Source organism: Hypanus sabinus, chromosome 7 (genome assembly GCF_030144855.1).
Source record: "Hypanus sabinus isolate sHypSab1 chromosome 7, sHypSab1.hap1, whole genome shotgun sequence".
NCBI lineage: Eukaryota > Metazoa > Chordata > Chondrichthyes > Myliobatiformes > Dasyatidae > Hypanus > Hypanus sabinus.
This window is the reverse complement of record NC_082712.1, coordinates 138570181-138588981: the sequence shown is the minus strand read 5'-3', so window position 1 is coordinate 138588981 and position 18801 is coordinate 138570181. Positions and strand designations below refer to the sequence as shown.

At 38.6% G+C, this 18801-nt stretch overlaps 1 protein-coding gene across 22 annotated transcripts in view; it reads right to left on the bottom strand.

The window, feature by feature from the left end:
* Positions 1 to 18801, bottom strand: part of sox6 (SRY-box transcription factor 6) — a 602254-nt gene that overhangs the window by 420060 nt on the left and 163393 nt on the right. For 16 of the 22 annotated variants that reach the window (XM_059975754.1, XM_059975761.1, XM_059975763.1 and 13 more), the window contains one exon: positions 9655 to 9687. The exons of 3 other annotated variants lie outside the window; for them this stretch is intronic. In XM_059975754.1, the coding sequence (XP_059831737.1) occupies positions 9655 to 9687 (33 nt within the window). Of the gene's footprint in view, positions 1 to 7606; positions 7626 to 7973; positions 8038 to 9654; positions 9688 to 18801 lie in introns of those variants that run through there. 3 more of the 22 variants (XM_059975765.1, XM_059975758.1, XM_059975772.1) reach the window with 3 other exon arrangements.

Below are 18801 nucleotides of genomic sequence, written 5' to 3'. Positions count from 1 at the left end.
ACATGTACTAAAAAGGTCATTTAGTATTAGACAACTTTCATAATATAGTAACTAACTTTGATTTGCAATTTCATTTTAAATAATGATGTCATTCAATGTGCCCACAATACCAAATTCTCTTACAGAAAGTGTTACCAGTAATGGAATGTTTTTAGAATGTCTTTAGAGTGTCTGACATATCAACAGGGCTTTCAGATGTTAGCCATTAAAAAAGAACATTAAACCCCTATGGAATCTATTCAATTATATATTAAACTAAGTAAAAGGTATCCCATCAGAAATATTCCTTATGTATTATATTGTTCCTTACTGAACATTTTTACAAATCCTGTAATTCCACAGATTTCCTCTGAATTTCCTGCTGTTTTCCACTGGGTATCATGTAGTAAGTCTTATTATTCTCCTTACTTTTTGGGACCCCATTCTCCATTTGGGTATAACCTACATAGTCCAAAATTCCTTTTACATCCAACTCATGCCCCATTATTCCCCAATCTATATTTATCATTCTCAACATTTTCACTAATCCACTTGGGTAATATTTTGCATAACTTGTTGCTTCTACACATTTGCAATACACATTGAACAGCTTTCTCTAAATTAAAAATTAATATGAGTTGTATTGAATCCTGCAAAGTTCCCCATCATGTATCTTCCATTTGTTTCATTATTCCCAGATAGAATCATCAATTTCTTCTAGAATATTTATTCTATGATTAAGTAGGTGGGCAAAATTATGTCATTAGAATTGAATACACATGAATCTGAGAAGTTACAGATTTTAGATCTGAGAAAGACAAATCAAAGTATTTGTTTAATGGTGAGTGAACATAAACTAGGAAGCAATGAAACGTCAATGCATACTGAAACTTAGTCCACAAGTACAAAAATGTAATTTAATACGACAATAGAACAAAGAAGTAAGGAAGTAATGCTTCAGATATGCAATACCTTGATCAGACCCCATCTAGGGTACAGAATTCAAATTTACACACCAAATCTTGGGGTGGGAATCCTGATAAATGGGTACAACATCAGAATGGGTCCAGGACAAAAGGTCTGAAGAAATTGTGCACTACTCTGGCTTACAACCTAGATTGGGACATGTGTGTTTATATACCAAGTTTTGGGACGTGTGATCTACAGTGGTATTTAAATAATAAAGGAACTTGTTAGGTTATTACAGAACAATTCATTTCTTTGAAGCAGAAGCGATGGTAATGGATAGCAGGAGGGTTGGTTTGTGTATTGGAGGGTATGGTGGGATGTGGTGAAAGGACAAATCATAAAATCAAATCTAGACCATATAGAATAAGACATAGAAATATTTGCCTAGAAATTCATCTGTGGTGGGTAAAAGCAAAAGCATTGCACAGTCACACATAAGGGCACTGAAGCCATTCACTGGTAGTCAAAGTAACAACATTATTAGTCTCCATCTCTCGGATAAATACACCAATAATATCTGAATTCATTTTTATTCACTGTCAAATTCATATCAAGTTGTCTGCGATATTTTAAAGCTGCTAATAAATTTCCTATGACCTGATGGAAGTGGTAAAGCTTACTTTGTTGGTTTTGCAGTAATCAGCTAAAATGATATAATATCACCAATCATCTGAATAGCAGATGTTATGGAGATTCCATTGAAGGGAATCAAAGTTAACATTACTATTGCTCTTTAGGAATTAACTATGACATTAATGTTTCTAAAATATGACACCATGGCACTGAAATTGATTCATTCAAATAATAATGTCTAATAATTGTCTGGCATCTTTAATGTCACAGTTATTTTGTGACATACCAACGAGCACCTGGTTTTCAGAAACACGAGAAAATCTGCAGATGCTGGAACTCCAAAGTAACATGCACAAAATGCTGGAGGAGCTCAGCAGACTGGGCAGAATCTATGGTTAAAAGTAAACAGCTAACGTTTCGGGCTGAGACCCTTTATCAGGGCTGGTTTTTAGACCCACCCCTGGACGTTTTTATAGTGAATAACACTACAATTGTCCTACACCACTGAAAAAGCCTTACCTTCCTACAACCTCCTCCATCACAATGCACATTAAGTAAATCTGCTTATTTTAGGGCAAGGAAGAATAAATTAGCCACCCGAATGTTAGGGAAAGTAAGTTAGGCAAGGGTCGCATTGGTCTGGTGTGGCTTCTGGTGGGTGGGGGGAACGTTGCCAAAGAAGAGCCAGATAAGGACATACCTAAACAAGGACTATCAAAGTAGAGATGTACCTTGGTTACCTGCTCAGTCTTTGAAAGGTCTCTACCTCTTCATGAGTGGCGAATTGATGTGACCAGTCATCACAGGATTCAGGCACAAATTAAGTATCACAGGACACCTCTGAGTCAGATAATTTCCCGCAGAGCACAAGGACCCGAAACAAAAATCTCAGACTTTTTAAAATTCCCATTAAGTGCATGATCTTAAAGAATTTTGCCTGAGTTTGGATCACATAATGGATGTAAATGTGGTATTAGATGACTCAATTTCTAGGTCTAATATCATCATAAAGATGAAAGAGAGTTCAGTTTGAAACCCATAATGAGCTCCGCAAATCCAAATGAGCAAAGGTTCAACCCTTGTTTCCTATAATATTAATTAGTCCAAGCTGGATAAATGACAAGTATAATATAATTGACCTCAAGCCAAAGACAAGAAAAGAAATCAAAGTTCAAAGTAAAGTTTTAATCAAAGTACGTAAATGTCACCATATATAACTCTGAGATTCATTTTCTTATGGGCATACACAATCAATCCATAACAGAACAATAACCTTAATAGACTCAATGAAAGACCATAACAACTTAGGTATTCAATATTGAGATCATGAGATGAAGAGTCCTTGAAAGTGAGTCCATATGTTGTGGGAGCATTTCAATAATGAAGTGAACTTGAGTAACGTTCCCCCTTTGGTGCAAGAGCCTGATGGTTGAGGGGTATTAACTATTCCTGAATCTGGTGGTGTGACTCCAGAGGCTGTTGTACATTCTTCCTGATGGCAGCATTGAGAAGAGAGCAGGAAGTGGGGGTCTGTTATGATGGATGCTGCTTTTCAGTGACAATATTTCATGTAGATATGCTCAGCAGTGGGGAAGGTTTTTCTCATGATGGTCTGGGCCATATCCACTAGTTTTTTTAGGGTTTTCCATTTAAGGGCATTGGTGCTTCCATTCCAGATTGTGAGGCAACCTGTCAAGATACTCTCCACTATATATCTATAGAAGTTTGTCAAAGTTTTAGATGTCATGCTAAATTTTCATAAACTCCTAAGGAAGTAGCAGCTCTGCATGCTTTCTTCATAATTGCACTTATGTGCTGGACACATTCTCCAAAAGAATAACACTGAAAAATTTAAAATTACCGACTCTCTCCACCTCCGATCCTCTGATGAGAACTGGCTCATGGACCTCTGGTTTCATCCTCCTGAAGTCAATAGTCAGCTCCTTGGTCTTTCTGACACTGAGTAAGTGGTTGTCATTATGATACCACTCAGCAAGATTTTCAATCTCTCTCCTATATGCTGATTCATCACCTCCTTTGATTCAGCCTGAAGCAGTGCTGTCATCAGCAAACTTTAAGATAGCATTGGAACTATGTTTGCCACATGCTCATAGGTGTAATGCGATTAGAACAGGGGACTATCCACACAGCCTTGTGGTGTACTTGTGCTGATGGGGATCGTGGAGGAGGTGTTATTGCCAATCCAAACTGACTGAGGTCTGCAAATGTGGAAATCCAGGATCCAATTGCACAAAGAGTTATTGAGACCAAGGTCTTTAAGCTTATTGATTAATTTAGAGGGGCTCTGATATTGAATGCTGAGCTGTAGTTGATAAAGAGCATCCTGATGTATGAACTTTTGCTGACTAGATGTTCCAGGGTTGAGTGAAGAGTCAATGAGATGACATCTACTGTGGAACGGTTGTTCTAGTAGGCAAACTGGAGTGAATCCAAGTCACTTCCAGGTAGGAGTTGATATGTTTCACCACCAACCTCTAAAAACACGTCATCACTGTGGAGCTAAGTGTTACTGGATGATAGTCATTGAGGCAGGAGACCATGTTCTTCTTAGGCATTGGTATAGTTGGAGCCTGCTTGATGTAGGTGAGTACTTCAAACGGCCAAAGCAAGATGTTAAAAATTTCTGTGAACATCCTAGCCAGTTAATGATCACAGATCTTTAGTACTTGGCCAGGTATCCCATCAGGGCTAGGCTTATACTCACTGGAATTTAGAAGATTGAGGGGGGATCTTATTGAAACGTATAAAATTCTAAAGGGTTTGGACAGGCTAGATGCAGGAAGATTGTTTCCGATGTTGGGGAAGTCCAGAACGAGGGGTCACAGTTTAAGGATAAAGGGGAAGCCTTTTAGGACCAAGATGAGGAAAAACTTCTTCACACAGAGAGTGGTGAATCTGTGGAATTCTCTGCCACAGGAAACAGTTGAGGCCGGTTCATTGGCTATACTTAAGAGGAAGTTAGATATTAAATATGGCCCTTGTGGCTAAAGAGATAAGGGGGTATGGAGAGAAAGCAGGTACAGGGTTCTGAGTTGGATGATCAGCCATGATCATACTGAATGGCGGTGCAGGCTCAAAGGGCCAAATGGCCTACTCCTGCACCTATTTTCTATGTTTCTATGTTTCTAGGACTACAGGCTTTTTATGGGTTCACCGTCCTGCTTTCACTTTGGCCTCAGAGATTGAAATCACAGGATCATGAGAGGCTGTGGGAGTTTGTAATGGTTCCTCCATGTTTTGATGGTCAAAGTGGGCATAGAAGGCTTGAGCTCATCTGAAAATGAAGCCCTGTTGTCACCTATGTCACTTGATTTAAACTTATAAGAGGTGATAGAATTCAACTGGCGAACAGCCTTCAATGATTCAAGTTCAGTCTGGAATTGCCACTTCAACTATGAGTTGGCTTTCCAGAGATTGTACCTGGGCCTCTTGTAACTTGCATGGTCAGCAGATTTGAATGTTTCTGATCCGGCCCTCAGCAGATTGCAGAATTCATGGTTCATCCAGGGCTCCTGATTGAGGGGACTCTGAATGATTTTGTAGGTCACACTCATCTACAACTGTTTTAATAAAAACTGCGACAAAACCTCATTTAGATCCACAGATGAGTTCTTGAACATGGTCCAGTCCACTGACTGGAAGCAATCCCATAGCCACTCTCCTGACTTCCCATGACCTCATCTCTGTTGTCCTAACCTCGGGAGCTTTGCCTGTATGTAGGTAGGAGAAAAACAGCTTAGTGGTCTGATTCAGTGAAATGCATTCTGGGCTTGGAATGGTAGGCATTCCTTATCTTAATATAACAGTGGCCTAGTGTGTTAAGACCTCTGATGCTACAGGTTATATGCTGATGGTAGTTGTGCAGGGTTTTCTTCAAACTAGCCTGGTTGAAGCCTCCAACTATGATTTGAAATGCGTCAGGATGGACAGTTTCTTATTTGGAGATGGCATCACGCAGTATTATAGTCGACCACTGGGGTATGTTAACTGTGGTCAGAATGATGCAGGAGAACTCAATGGGTAAATAGAATGGATGGCATTTGACCATTCAAGGTCAGAGGAATCGATGCCTCATGTTCCAATACCATTAATAATCCTTACTTTTTAGGATCCAGATGATTATCCATTGACCTTTGCTGCATAAATTCTCTACTCTACATCTTTTGCCTCTAGAAAACCTGTCTAGGTTTGAAATATACATAGTGTGAAATGTATAGGAACCATATCACATTGCTCATCCACTGACTGACTTTGCAGAATCTCAGAACAAGCCAGTAGGTAAACAAAGCATGGTATGCATTGCAAGAATTTCACAGTTTACAAGCAATATAAAAAATGTCATATTTAACCATAACAAATACAAGGCATGCTGGGAATGCTCAGGTACCATCAATGGAAAGAAAAACAGAATGAATACTTCAAGCCAACTGACTCTATTCTGATGGAAATCTGCAAAGTCAATACTGTTTTCCTCTCCAAAGAAACTGTCAGGGCTCTTACCTACAGCATTTTCTGTTTTATTTCAGATTTTCAACATCTATTATATTTCACTTTTGTATACGTATACAAGATACTGCTGGCTGCAACATTACAATTACCTGTCTTTATTATGCAACTGCCTCACTTTGAGTGTTATCTACAGGGCCAATAATATTAACAGAAAATAAAGCAATATTCAGAAGCTAATTACTAAGAGCCGTTTTTCAGCATTTTAGAATGCAGATGTTTTCTGAATTACAGCCATTTATTTTATTGTTTTATATCTTTGGTGTTGAAGTTGAATTGTCTCCAAATCCTGGACATATCATGATAAGCTACTTCACTAACCAGATTGAAATATAACTGCTCCAGGTGCCCAAAGTCCCATTCCTTATCTCAGGTGGAATTTGAGGGCTTTGGGAAGGGAAAATTCATGGTTTTCTAAGCAATGGCTGACTCTTAAGGCAGATAGAGCCTCGTTATTTAATATGCTGCATGTTAATACTGAGATCATAGACATGCCATCACTACTCAGGAAACAAAAGTTAATAAGTTATTTAAAGTCTTCCTCCTCTCGTCTAGTGAAGGACGTTAGTATGGGGTACTGTCACATGCAGCAGCTGTTTACTATATTGCCAGTGCAGAAGTCATTTGGATTTTACAGAGAACCATTGTGTATGCACCACACACCAGTTTATTCCAGGGCAGCTTGCAGCTGGCTAGCAGAATAAAGAATTGAGCAACAGTTATATATGAGCAGTAGGCAAGGGACTCAGCTCTCATAAAAGCAGAAACCAATTCAGCATCTCAGAACTCTTTCAAAAATCTGAGTTTTCACTCTGTCTGTTAAAAATGAACAAAGTGGAATTTCTATACAATGCTTTAAATACTTCTGCGATTCAAGCCTTGTAAAACTGATCTGCCCATCAACACATTTTGTAGTTTTACCAGCACTAGTCTGTGATCATTTATTTATTTAAAAACGTTATTGTCTCTCCACATCTTCCTTCTTCTCTATTTCCGCATTTTGTTCCAATCAAACCACAGCAAAATCATGCAGGCTTTTCCTCCTTGCCCTGTTCTTATTAATACATAGTAGAACAGTAAATATCAAATTCTCAGCTTAGCTTCCAGGAGTCAGCTGCGTAGCAGCTAGCAGCAGTTCTTCTTAAGTCCATGAGCTCAAATCCCACACCATAGATTTGAGTATAAAAATATTAGCTGCCATTGCACTGCAGTAATGAGAAGTGTTATTTTGTTGGAATGAACATTCAAACAAATTGTTAACCTGAGTTACCATCCATTAATTTAGGTGCGGATGAAGTTTACGTGGCATTGTATTAAGGGAGTTATCTCTGATTACTTAGTCAATATTAATGCTTCAATCAATATTTTCAAGACAGATAATCTGGTTATTATTATATTGTTGCTTGTGGAAGCTCACTATATACAGATTAGTAATTGCATGTTTTTATATTACAACTGTGATCATATTTCAAAAGTATATCATCTGCTGTTAAGGGCTTCACCACATCCTGGAACAAGAACATGAAGTCCACTATATAGAAACAATAATTTCTTTTACCTTTTCAGTCTTAACTCATCCCCATAACTATGGCAAGGAATTTCTGTGAGTAGTTCCATTGAACCTAAGGTACAATTGTTATTTTTTAATTTATACTCCTTCTAACTTATCAACTAACAAAATGACTTCAATATTTCTTAGCACCTCAGTTACCCTGATCACAAGTAACATGTTGAAGACCAGACTCCTAAATGACATACATAGGAATGGTGATTCCTATTGGTTCCCCACCCATAGCACATCTGTTGCTTATTACTGCACATAGTCCCACAGTAACCATTAAAGTATTAATAGTTCATTAACTTCATACACTTTGGTCAGTGTGCAATAGTAACGTATGTGAAAAGGAAAATGCATTTCACTTTACCTATCAGTTCCATAGATGCATCACTGATGGTAACACCTGCATTACTTTGTAATACAGTATTGTCCTGATAAAGAAGCAAAATTATTTTATATCCATTTAATCTCTTAACAAACTGCATATATTGTAGCATTGTAATTGTAACTTGCTTATTTCCTGAATGACAGGCGACTGGGGAGAAAATCTAAAAGGAAAAATAACTTGTATCTATAAAGATCAGAACAATTTCACCCTAGCCAAAAGCAAATGAATCCATTTAAGGGTAGTCACTATAGTAATTTGTGACACCCAATTTACCTGCAGCCACATTGAACAATGGCCAAATTATTTGTTTTAATTCTGTTTATTGAGGAGTAAATATTGGCCAGAATACCTAGGATATAACACCTCTAACCTTCATATTACTGGCACAGGGGCATACCCGAGACATAGTGGAACATCTTATTCGAAGGATGGCACCTCTGACAATGCAGAACTCCCCCAAAAGTGCATCAGGTGTCACAGTTGCTTTTTTTAAGTTTAGGCATTTGTAGTGACACACAATCCTGAAACCCTCGGGCAAAATAGCAAAAATACTTTGAAATGCCCCAGCTGACTCCTTAAAAGTAGGTTAGTTTTTTATCCTTTAAGCCATATACAGTGAATGCAGATGTTTTTCCCCACTCCTTAATTTTACTAGCATCCTGTTCTGTTCTCTTTTGGTCTGACTCCTTTCAGCTTATTTTTATTCCCGCGGACTGCTAATGCCAACTCATTACCATAATTTCACCGTCTCCAAAGCAAGGTAACCAACCGGTAGGAAATTCCAAAAGAGGAATGGCAGGAATTAAAAGGTATTCAAGATGGGGGCAAGGATAGGACTGGTTCAGTGAAGCTCATTGAGATGGACAGATGCAAAGTGAGTTTTCTCCAGCAAGTGTCCAAGGAAATGCAGCTATAAATCAGTACTTCTGGGAAACACGGGAGGTTTTGACAACCTTACTCATATCCTGACACCTTTATTGAGTAGTGCCCTGCTGAAATCACCTGCACAAGGTTCCAGAAAATTTATAGTCTTTAGGCTGGAAGGTGTTGATGTGGATGAATGAAATAAACAAGACAGGGAAAAGGTAAATAAAATAAAATGGCAACAAAGAGCATGTTAAAAAGAGATTCCTTTAACCTTTATGAACAGTGAATTAAAAGCCATTTTGAAGGAATCCACCTGGTAAAGCAGAGATATTTGTTTCAGTGCAAGCTTGCACCTTTCATTTAGCCGATAATCACAGAGGACAAAGTATTGTTGTAAAAGCCAGTGACCTTTGGTGTCCATGGAGTCTGCCGTGACCTTTCATCTCTGTTATCCCCAAAGGTCTCCTCTAACAGCTTTAAAACTCCATCCTGCTAGGCTGAATTCCAATTCATCATAAAGCCCTTTCCTCTCAAAACAAAACCAACTTCTGCGCCAAGGTGGGAGCGAAACACAGTGCATTGTTCTGTGTTGATGGAAAGTGGGAGTTACCACAGCAACTGGCCTAATCCCTTCTTTTTACCACCTTTTAGCCAGCCAATCATGTATGCTACCTTTTAAATTATGTGCTTGAATACCAGTGGCCTATCTCGATGCTTTAATTAGCTCTGATTTTTTTTTGTGTAACACATACAACATGATGGGCTAAACGAAATTTGCAAAATAATGACGTACCTCCACAAAATATTCCTCCTCCTGAGGCCCAGTCTAAGGAGAAAAAAAACAATAATGAGACCATTATTAAAAGAGGGCATTAAAATGCTGGTCTACCATTAAACACAGAACATAATTGTTCTGGCCTTGTCCACACAATCAACAACCTATTGTTTAATAGTTGAAAAAATAAACGACTGGAGAATGGGTGGCATAATGATAAGTCTGTACTGCCATACATGCACCATCCCAAACTGTCCACAGGGGCTATTACAGAATCTCTTGACAGTCACTTTTTGTCCGAAAAGGTAATTTAAACAGCAATGCCTGGGAGCTGCTAAAAACAAGCCTTTGTTTGCTGCTTTATAATTGTTCAGAAACAGCTAATAGAGAAAAATAAAAGTAAAACCAGGGAAAGAGAATCATAGAAAAGAAGGGCAGTGGGCAGCAAGACATTTTTGCATTGTGGTATTTTCAATAGGATATGCAGCATATTCCCACCATTGATGATACCCTTTTTAATGCAGAGGACCAGACTGATAGAGAACAGGCAGCATATGAGACCCAGATTTTTATGCTTTGTGATGTGTTGTTGGATCTATTCATACCATTAAGTACATGGGCTATATTACCTTCCTTATAGCTATGGGAATTTAAATTTCCATTAAGCCTTGATTGAAGAGAACAGAGTATAAGTGAAACAGAGGAAAGCAATGCACAGATGTCACCAATCTCTGCCTGAGGACCATTCCCCAGAACTATTAATTCCTGCTTATGATGCTAAGATAGAGGCAGAAGAAAAGGGGTATAAGTGAGTGAATGAGGGAATAAAGGATAGAAGCAAAAAGCATTAAATGGACCTCTCGTTGTCATGAACCACAACATGCTTCATTTATCTTCATCTGGTTAAGCAAAATTAATTAAGAATCTGACTGTTACACCCTTTTCCTTTTTATTACATCAAATAATGTCAGATATCTTGTGGGGAATGAGGAAAGTAGAAAACATCTTGCTGCTGAGATTTATTCAGCATCTACCTGAAAAACAGATATCCTGTCTTAAATATTTTTACACCATGTATGTAAATATGACAGCTTTGACAAGGTTTGCACATTTCCATACTAATAAAAAGTGAGTATTCAAATTAATTGCTATTCTCCACTATATTTAATTACAATTAATAAGTGGTAGAAAGGAGGTTTTGCATCTAGAACATCACTCAAGTATATATAAGACCAACGTTCACTTTAACAGAGCATCACTTCTGCCACTGTCCCTTCCCACTTCCAAATGAAGACCAGTTAATTGTGACATACTGGGACAAGTACATTTTGGCCCAATTAAGCGGCTACCTTAATTAGCCGAAGTTTCATGGAAAGTTTTTTAAAAGTATACAAAATACTAACTGCCATTTAACTGAGTAACAAAGTATTTAAATGAAATACAGAAAAACTTAAAAACTATCAATTCTACCACAGCACTATAATACAATGGATTAGCTCCTAATTATTATTGAGGGAAGAATTCTTCCAGTGTATGCTGCAGTTTCCTTTGATTGGTTGTAAATGAACAAAATCAGTGCAGACTCCTAGTGTAGATAAAGGACTGCCTTCATACAATGATGTCAACGATTGCATCCTTCAAATCTTCACCTTCATTGTAACATTCAAGATGACTGTCGATACCTCCAAATTCTTCGTAGTTCATAATTAGTTGAAGTAGTGAAATCATTTTATTTTCACTCAAGCATTCAGGCTTAAAGATGCCAAATGCTTGAAGCTGCAGGGAGCAAAGCAATTCTGTATCGTATTTCTCACCAACTATCAGTAACAAAAGTCACTGCTTTTTGAACACAAGTGCAGGCAACCGAACCCATTTAAAAATTGTTCTCTCTAAGCACAGTGTAATTTCTAATGGCCTCATAAGTATACACATCTGATGCTAGTTAGAAGCTGTTCAGCAACAGTTTCCTTTCCCAATTGAGCAGTATATTGTCCCAAATAAAGGAAGGGAATCCCAGCTTTTATCTCAATCAGTTTTTCTTCTTTAAGAGTTGTCCCAAATTAGTGGCTGTCCCAATTAACCAACAGCCAAATTAGTTGGAATGCACTACAGTTCCATAGGCCTCAGGAGATTTGCTCTTCACAACAGACGCCTAAAGTATACAAACAAAAGCTAGTTGTGGAAGAATGCCACAGTAAAATTCAGTCTTCTCCCAAAAACAGTTCATATAACATAGATATCTGCAGCACATTACTGGCTCTTCGGCCCACAATGTTGTGCCAACCATGTAACCTACTCTAGAAATTGTACCTCCACTAAGGGTTAATGGTTTACCAATCAAATATAGGAACATTCACACTATTATTTCCTTCCCTTATATGGTGACACAGGCACTGTTGCACCATTCCCATTGTTCCATTTGCTAATTACGCTTGCCATTACATTTCCAGTATGCAAAATCCAAATCCATCATGACTTAAGTCCATAGAAATAACATGCAAGCACTGATAAGTTCACCCATGATAAAGTATATTCCACACACTGCCTAATTTGCTCTCTGAGTGAACATGGAACATAAATATCTACAGCACATTACAGGATCTTCGGCCCACAATGTTGTGCTGACCATATAACCTACACTAGAAACTGCCTAGAATTTCCCTACTGCATAAATGTCTGTTTTTCTATGCTCCATATACCTACAAGTCTCTTAAAAGACCCTACTGTATCCTAAGTGTATCTGAATAAATAAGACAAAAACAAGCAGTTCTGAAAAACTGAATTTACCAGTGCTCTTTCTCTATCCAACATAAATGTGGACTTTAAAAATCACAAAATGTTCAAAGGGCCAACTTTATCTACTAGTTGAAGATGTTGCCCTGATTAACATCACCAGATCTGTTTTATTGACAGAATTCTTACTTAACAGGTTGCTTTAACCTGCTTAAAATTAGAGGTGAAACACTGGAATACTTAACATGTAGGCTAACCAAGGGGAGATTGTCCTATTTTATTGTCTTGCGTGATGGTTCTACTCTCTTTTTAATGTTTTTTTTTGTGTGTGCAACATCATTTTTACTGTATAAACACAAATAACCTGAAATTCCAGCCAAGATCAATGATGAAGAGCCTGTGATCCAAAAGCCATTCCAAGGTTCAAAGTAAACTTATTATCAAAGTACGTATACTGGATGTCATCATATACTGCCCTGAGATTCATTTTGTTGCAGGCATTCACAGTAGAACAAAGACATTTCTGCAGGGTGTCCATCCTGGAATATTTCCAGCTTGCATTTAGCAGGAGGTGAGAGATGTCATGGATGGATTTTTTACTGCTTCTCCTATATCAACTGGCATCAGGGCAAGTTCTCAAGTTTACCCACACTTTTACTTTACTTTATTGTCACCAAACAATTGATACTAGAGCGTACAATCATCACAGCAATATTTGATTCTGCGCTTCGTGCTCCCTGAAGTACAAACCCAAGTAAATATAATTAAAAAATTAAATTATAAATCATTGTTAGAAAATAGAAAAAGGAAAGTAAGGTAGTGCAAGTTAGGTCCAGATATTTGGTCTAGTCAGCAGTCTTATCACAGTTGGAAAGAAGCTGTTCCCAAATCTGGCTGTACGAATCTTCAAGCTCCTGAACCTTCTCCTGGAGGGAAGAGGGACAAAAAATGTGTTGGCTGGGTGGGTCGTGTCCTTGATTGTCCTGGCAGCACTGCTCCGACAGCGTGTGGTGTAAAGTGAGTCCAAGGATGGAAGATTGGTTTGTGTGATGTGCTGGGCTATGTTCACTATCTTCTGCAACTTCTTCCAGTCTTGGACAGGACAACTTCCATACCAGGTTGTGATGCACCCTAGAAGAATGCTTTCTACGGTGCATCTATAAATAAAATTTATTCTTTAAATTTTAAATTTTAAATTAAATAAAATTCTTTCATTGGGCTCCAGCATTGCTTATGCCAGTTAACAGCTAGAGTATGCTCTATCGACAAGAAAAGCATATCGCAACAGATGTGATAAAACCTTGAAATGTAATTCTTGTTGTAAAATGGAACACACAGCACTCTCCTGAATAAGTAAGGTCTCACATACGTCAATAAGTTAATGGCCATGTAAACTGGATTACTAAGGTATTTGAGGTGTAGATATTGGCCAATTTACTGGTGTGAAAACTCCAATTCAAAGATTCAAAGATTTAAAGATTCAAAATACATTTATTATCAAAGTATGTGTGCTGTATACAACCATAAGATTCACCTACCCACAGACAGCCATGAAACAAGGAAAACCATGGATCCGTTCAAAGAAACACATCAAATCCATCATACAAAATAAAACACATCACACAAACTGCAAAAAAAAGAGTGAGAAACACAGAATATAAAACACCAACCCACAAAGTCATCATCGAAAGAGTCCAAGCATATTCAGATCTGTCCAATCTAGTGCTGTGTGATTTGTTAACTACAGCCCGCCCCAATCAAATTCGCAAAAAATAGCAACAAACGAAAAAGGGAGTGACCAGGAACCAGAAACACATCATAACATTTCTGGTTTCTAGTTGCTTCTTCTTCAAAACGCTGCAGGCGATTTTTATGGACATCTAGTAAGGCAGAAGACCACTTAACTAATGACACTTTGCAAAGGTGGGGTGAGGACTGAATGTCCTATAAAAATAACTTAACTTAAGTAACTTAAGTATTCAGGAGACTTTTCATTACTTATTTGCGTTCAATTAGCAGCCTCTCAGCTGTGTGATTCTTTTCTCTTCCTTCACATTATATTTTTACCTGGTAGAGTTATGATATTGTACAGCAGGATTTAAATGAGGCCAGAACATTCTGGGCATCATTCTGGAACACAGAACCACTTGTAACCCACATTACTACACACTACAGCAGCCATCTTTCAACCATTTATAACAGCATTCCAGGGTTCAATGCTACAAGGAGATCTATTCAGTTACACATTACACAACCAGGGATTGAAGATAAAAGGAGAAAAATTATTCCGTCACCTCTTGGGGCAGACATTCTTTTTATATTTTGTATAATTTAGTTAAGAAAAAAACAAGACATTAAAGAAAAAGGGTGGATGGAAAACAATTTCAGGGAATCAGATTTGGGTAGACCTATCCACTTCAGATTCTGTGAATATTTCAGCAGAGATTTGAGCACCGCCATAATATTTTCAGAAATATCTGAGAGAAGGGCAATATTTTGGGTGAATTTTCAATGTCCAGAATGAGCCGTTGAGCGTACATTAAGATTTTAAAGATGTTTCAATGAGGGTATTTAATATTAACAGGACTGGAAATAGTATTTTCAAAGATCACTTAGGACTGCATTGGAGTTAGCAGTTGGGCAAAAACTTTGTTGGTAACTATTATGTTTTATAACTCCAAAACATAAAACTAATTGAAAGGAAAACCAGGGAGCTGGAAATGCAAACCTAAATTCGATTTTACTGGTAGTCCCCGAGTTACGAACGTCCAACTGACGGACAACTCATACTTATGAACCGAGGAAGGAGAATGCCGTCCGCCATTTTAAGTCGGATCGCAACGCCGTCCACCATTTTAAGTCGTTGCCATTGATACTGTGTTGAGTGTCTAACTTTGTATTTGGCTTAAAATTTTCTTAGTAAGATTCACTCTGACCCTGCCACCCCCCCCCCCCACCCACCTTTCCGCTTGACTGGTGGCACAGTGAGATCAGCACCGGGCTGGAGAACAAAGGTTTTCGAGTTCGATCCCATGATAGACTGCTCCCGTGCCAGGTTGATGCCGATCCAGTGACTCTCATACCATCCATGCCGGGTTGATATCGAGCTCGCAACTCAACCTCGTAAAAAAAAACACTGCCACCTCCAGTTTAAATTCCCACACGGGATATTGTGGATGATCAAATACCCAAACCGAGTACAGCCCCCACTTGTCCCATTCAGCCTGTCTCAGTGCGGTGGTTGTTAGGACCCAGCAGACCTCTGGAGCCAGCGGAGCTTGGGACCCGCCGCCCGCAGTGTTTCTGTTCCGTTGACGGTGTGCGGTCGTCCTTAAGACCCAGCGGACCTCGGGAGCCAGTGGAGATCGGGAACCAACACCCGCAGTGTTTCTGTTCCATTAACGGGAAGCGATCGCGATTGAAAATAAAGTGGAAATAATAAAGCGTTTGGAAACAGGTGAAATGCCATCGGTCATTAGAAAAGCATTAGGCTACAGAAGGTCAAAGATCAGAACAATTTTAAAGGATAACGGATAAAGTGAGAATAATGGAGCATGTGACAAGCCCTGCCCCGATGAAAGCTACAATTATTACAAAGCAACGCAGTGGTTTAATTATTGGAATACATATGTTTCTTAAGTGTTTTATATGCATAGAAAGGTAAAATATATACTATATACTATGACAAACATCTTTCTAACTAACGCTAAATGATACCGGACGTACTTGTTCCGACTTACGTACAAATCCAACTTAAGTACGGACTCAGGAAAGGAACTCATACGTAACCTGGGGACTGCCTGTACTTTAAATGAGGTGTGTTCGTATGATGTAGTGGTGTAATTGCATATGCCATTTACGTACTTTTATATCTAACCCATAAACAACAAAGGATGCTTAATCAAACAATATTTACAATATTACTCAAATATTACTGAAATATTAACTACAAACAGTAGCTGTGGCAATCTTATTACAAAGGTCATCCATAAAGACAGGTAAAAAAAACATCACTGTTTTAAAGTTTCTGATCTCCAAAGTATTAATAAATCCATTAAGTTTTCTGTTTAAATTTGTAAAACCTGTGATTTTTTTTTCCAATGAGACAACCATTTTCTGTTATATCTGAACTAGATATATGTTATTATAAATATGGCAGTAGTGTTTAAGAGTTCAAGTTAATAGTCTTTTGTGATTATAGTTCATGATGACCTGAAACTACTGTGTTGTTATCACATAACAAGGTACAATCAAGTTTATTTAATAACCATAGACAGGGGAACAATCAACACAAATAAGTGAAATGGCCATTTTTAAAGTATATTTTATGCAAATTTCATCTGAGTCTTTTGTATGCTATAAATTAATAGCCCCACAATTGGACACGAGGATAAAATAATGAAATGAAATCTCAGGTTCATCCAGATCCAATCAACCAGCCTTTCCCACTCCAATCGTAACCATGTGTGTGAGATCCTTTAGCTGGCATTTCTCATTTAATTAAAGCAGACATTGACAGAAGGACATGGATTAGGCCTGTAATGATGCATTTACTTAGATTAAACGGAGTCTCCTTTTGGAGTAATAGCTCAAACAAAGAACAAAAGGAAATTGTTATGAAACAGCCTTTTATCCCAGGCAAAGGTCACATTGTAAGGTTTTTAATTTTGTCAGCCTCTGTTAATCTGGTGTACACTGATGGAACACGAGAAGCACATTTCAAAGCCAGTTATCATAATACAGCCATTAAACCTGCAAATTAAAATGTCTGATTTTACACAGGTTGCTTAGTTTCAAAACCTCTAATTAGCATGTGGTGCGGATTTTTTTTTGTGAGGAAGAGGGGCTGAGGGAAATGCTAATGACTTGCTGCCAGGTGACCATTACGCTGTGTGTTAAAAAGGGAAACCTCTAAACCAAGCTGCACACTTAATCCACTCCTTTCTGCCCTTTATTTTCCCTCCCTATTCATATATACATTCAGAAGCCCTCAAATAAAAGGTGGCAGAGGAGAGAGACCAGGCAGAATCAAGGTGGGTAAGGAGTCATTAACAAAAACAGATAGGAGTCCTAATGAATGAAAACCTTGGGTACATCACAGGGAAAGGGGAGGGGGAGGACCAGCATAGACCACATGACGGGGATTAGACTGGTGGGGTTGAAAAGAAGCAGCCTTGGAAGACTCTGTTCTGTGGGCAACTCGATAACAGGAGAATTGACAGGCTAGAGACTGTGTTGGAGGCAGTGATGCAGTTCCAGCTGAGATGAGGATTTTGAACAGGATTAAGAAATAGGCTCCAGATGAAGGATCAAGCAAACAAAAGTTGCAATTGGGTAGAAAATAAAGAGAGAAAACAACCAAAGTGGTGGGCTGGGCAAAAACACAACAAAGCAATTGGCTCAGTGACGTTGATGATGTTTATTATAGATAGTAGCATAGAAGTGGATCAATAAACACCCTTTTTAAAGCACAACTATTCATTGAAGCAATTTAACGCCCATGTTAGATGATGTTTCAGTGAAATTGGCTCCACTGGGGAAACTGGGCTAGTTACTTCCATTCATATTATAAAGTTTAACAAATTCCATGACTCAGACATCTGTCCAGTGGTAGCACTAGTACTGAATGATTTATGCCCTTCTGGCATAAAGGCTGAACTTTATTCAACAGTCTGCGGGGAACACATTGCCTGATTGGTTACAAGTTTCCTATTTCTGCTGACATCAGGGCACATAAAAAATGCTGGAGGAACTCAGCAGGTCAGGCAGAATCTATGAAAAGGAATACACATTTGTCATTTCAGGCCTGATGAAGGGCCTCGGCCTGAAACATCAACTGTTTATTCCTTTTCCTGAATGCTGCCTGACCTGCTGAATTCCTCCAGCATTTTGTATGCCTACCAAAGCTCAGATATACTTACACTAATGGGAAATGCTATTAAACAGCATTTGAGCTGCCAATATAGTCATTGAGTGGTGACATTGCCAGCTTTGTGATCAGGTCGCTCAGGGATTCTGGGGTATGGAGCAAAATCACACCCACCAGTGAAGATCCTACCCCTGAGGACATTACATCCTCCCTACACCTTTCATATCAGCAATCAGTCACAATCTCACTTTTACATTCTACAAAATGACATCTCACTGTACTCGGGTCTTTGGACTGGTCTCTCAGAGGAGGTCGATGTCAAGCTCTGGGACTTGCCAAAACTTATGGCTTACTGTGAGTGCAGGCTATACCCGGGTGCCCAATATGAGCTCTCGCTCATGGAGGCACAAGAGATGGTGGGTACTGGAATCTGGAGCAATAACCTGCTGCATGAACTCAGTGAGGTGAGAAGCATCTGAGGGAAGAAAATAGTTGTCAATGAGGATGGATGCAAGGTTTCAGCCCAAAACATGGACAAGTCTGCTCATGCGTGAATTGGTCCA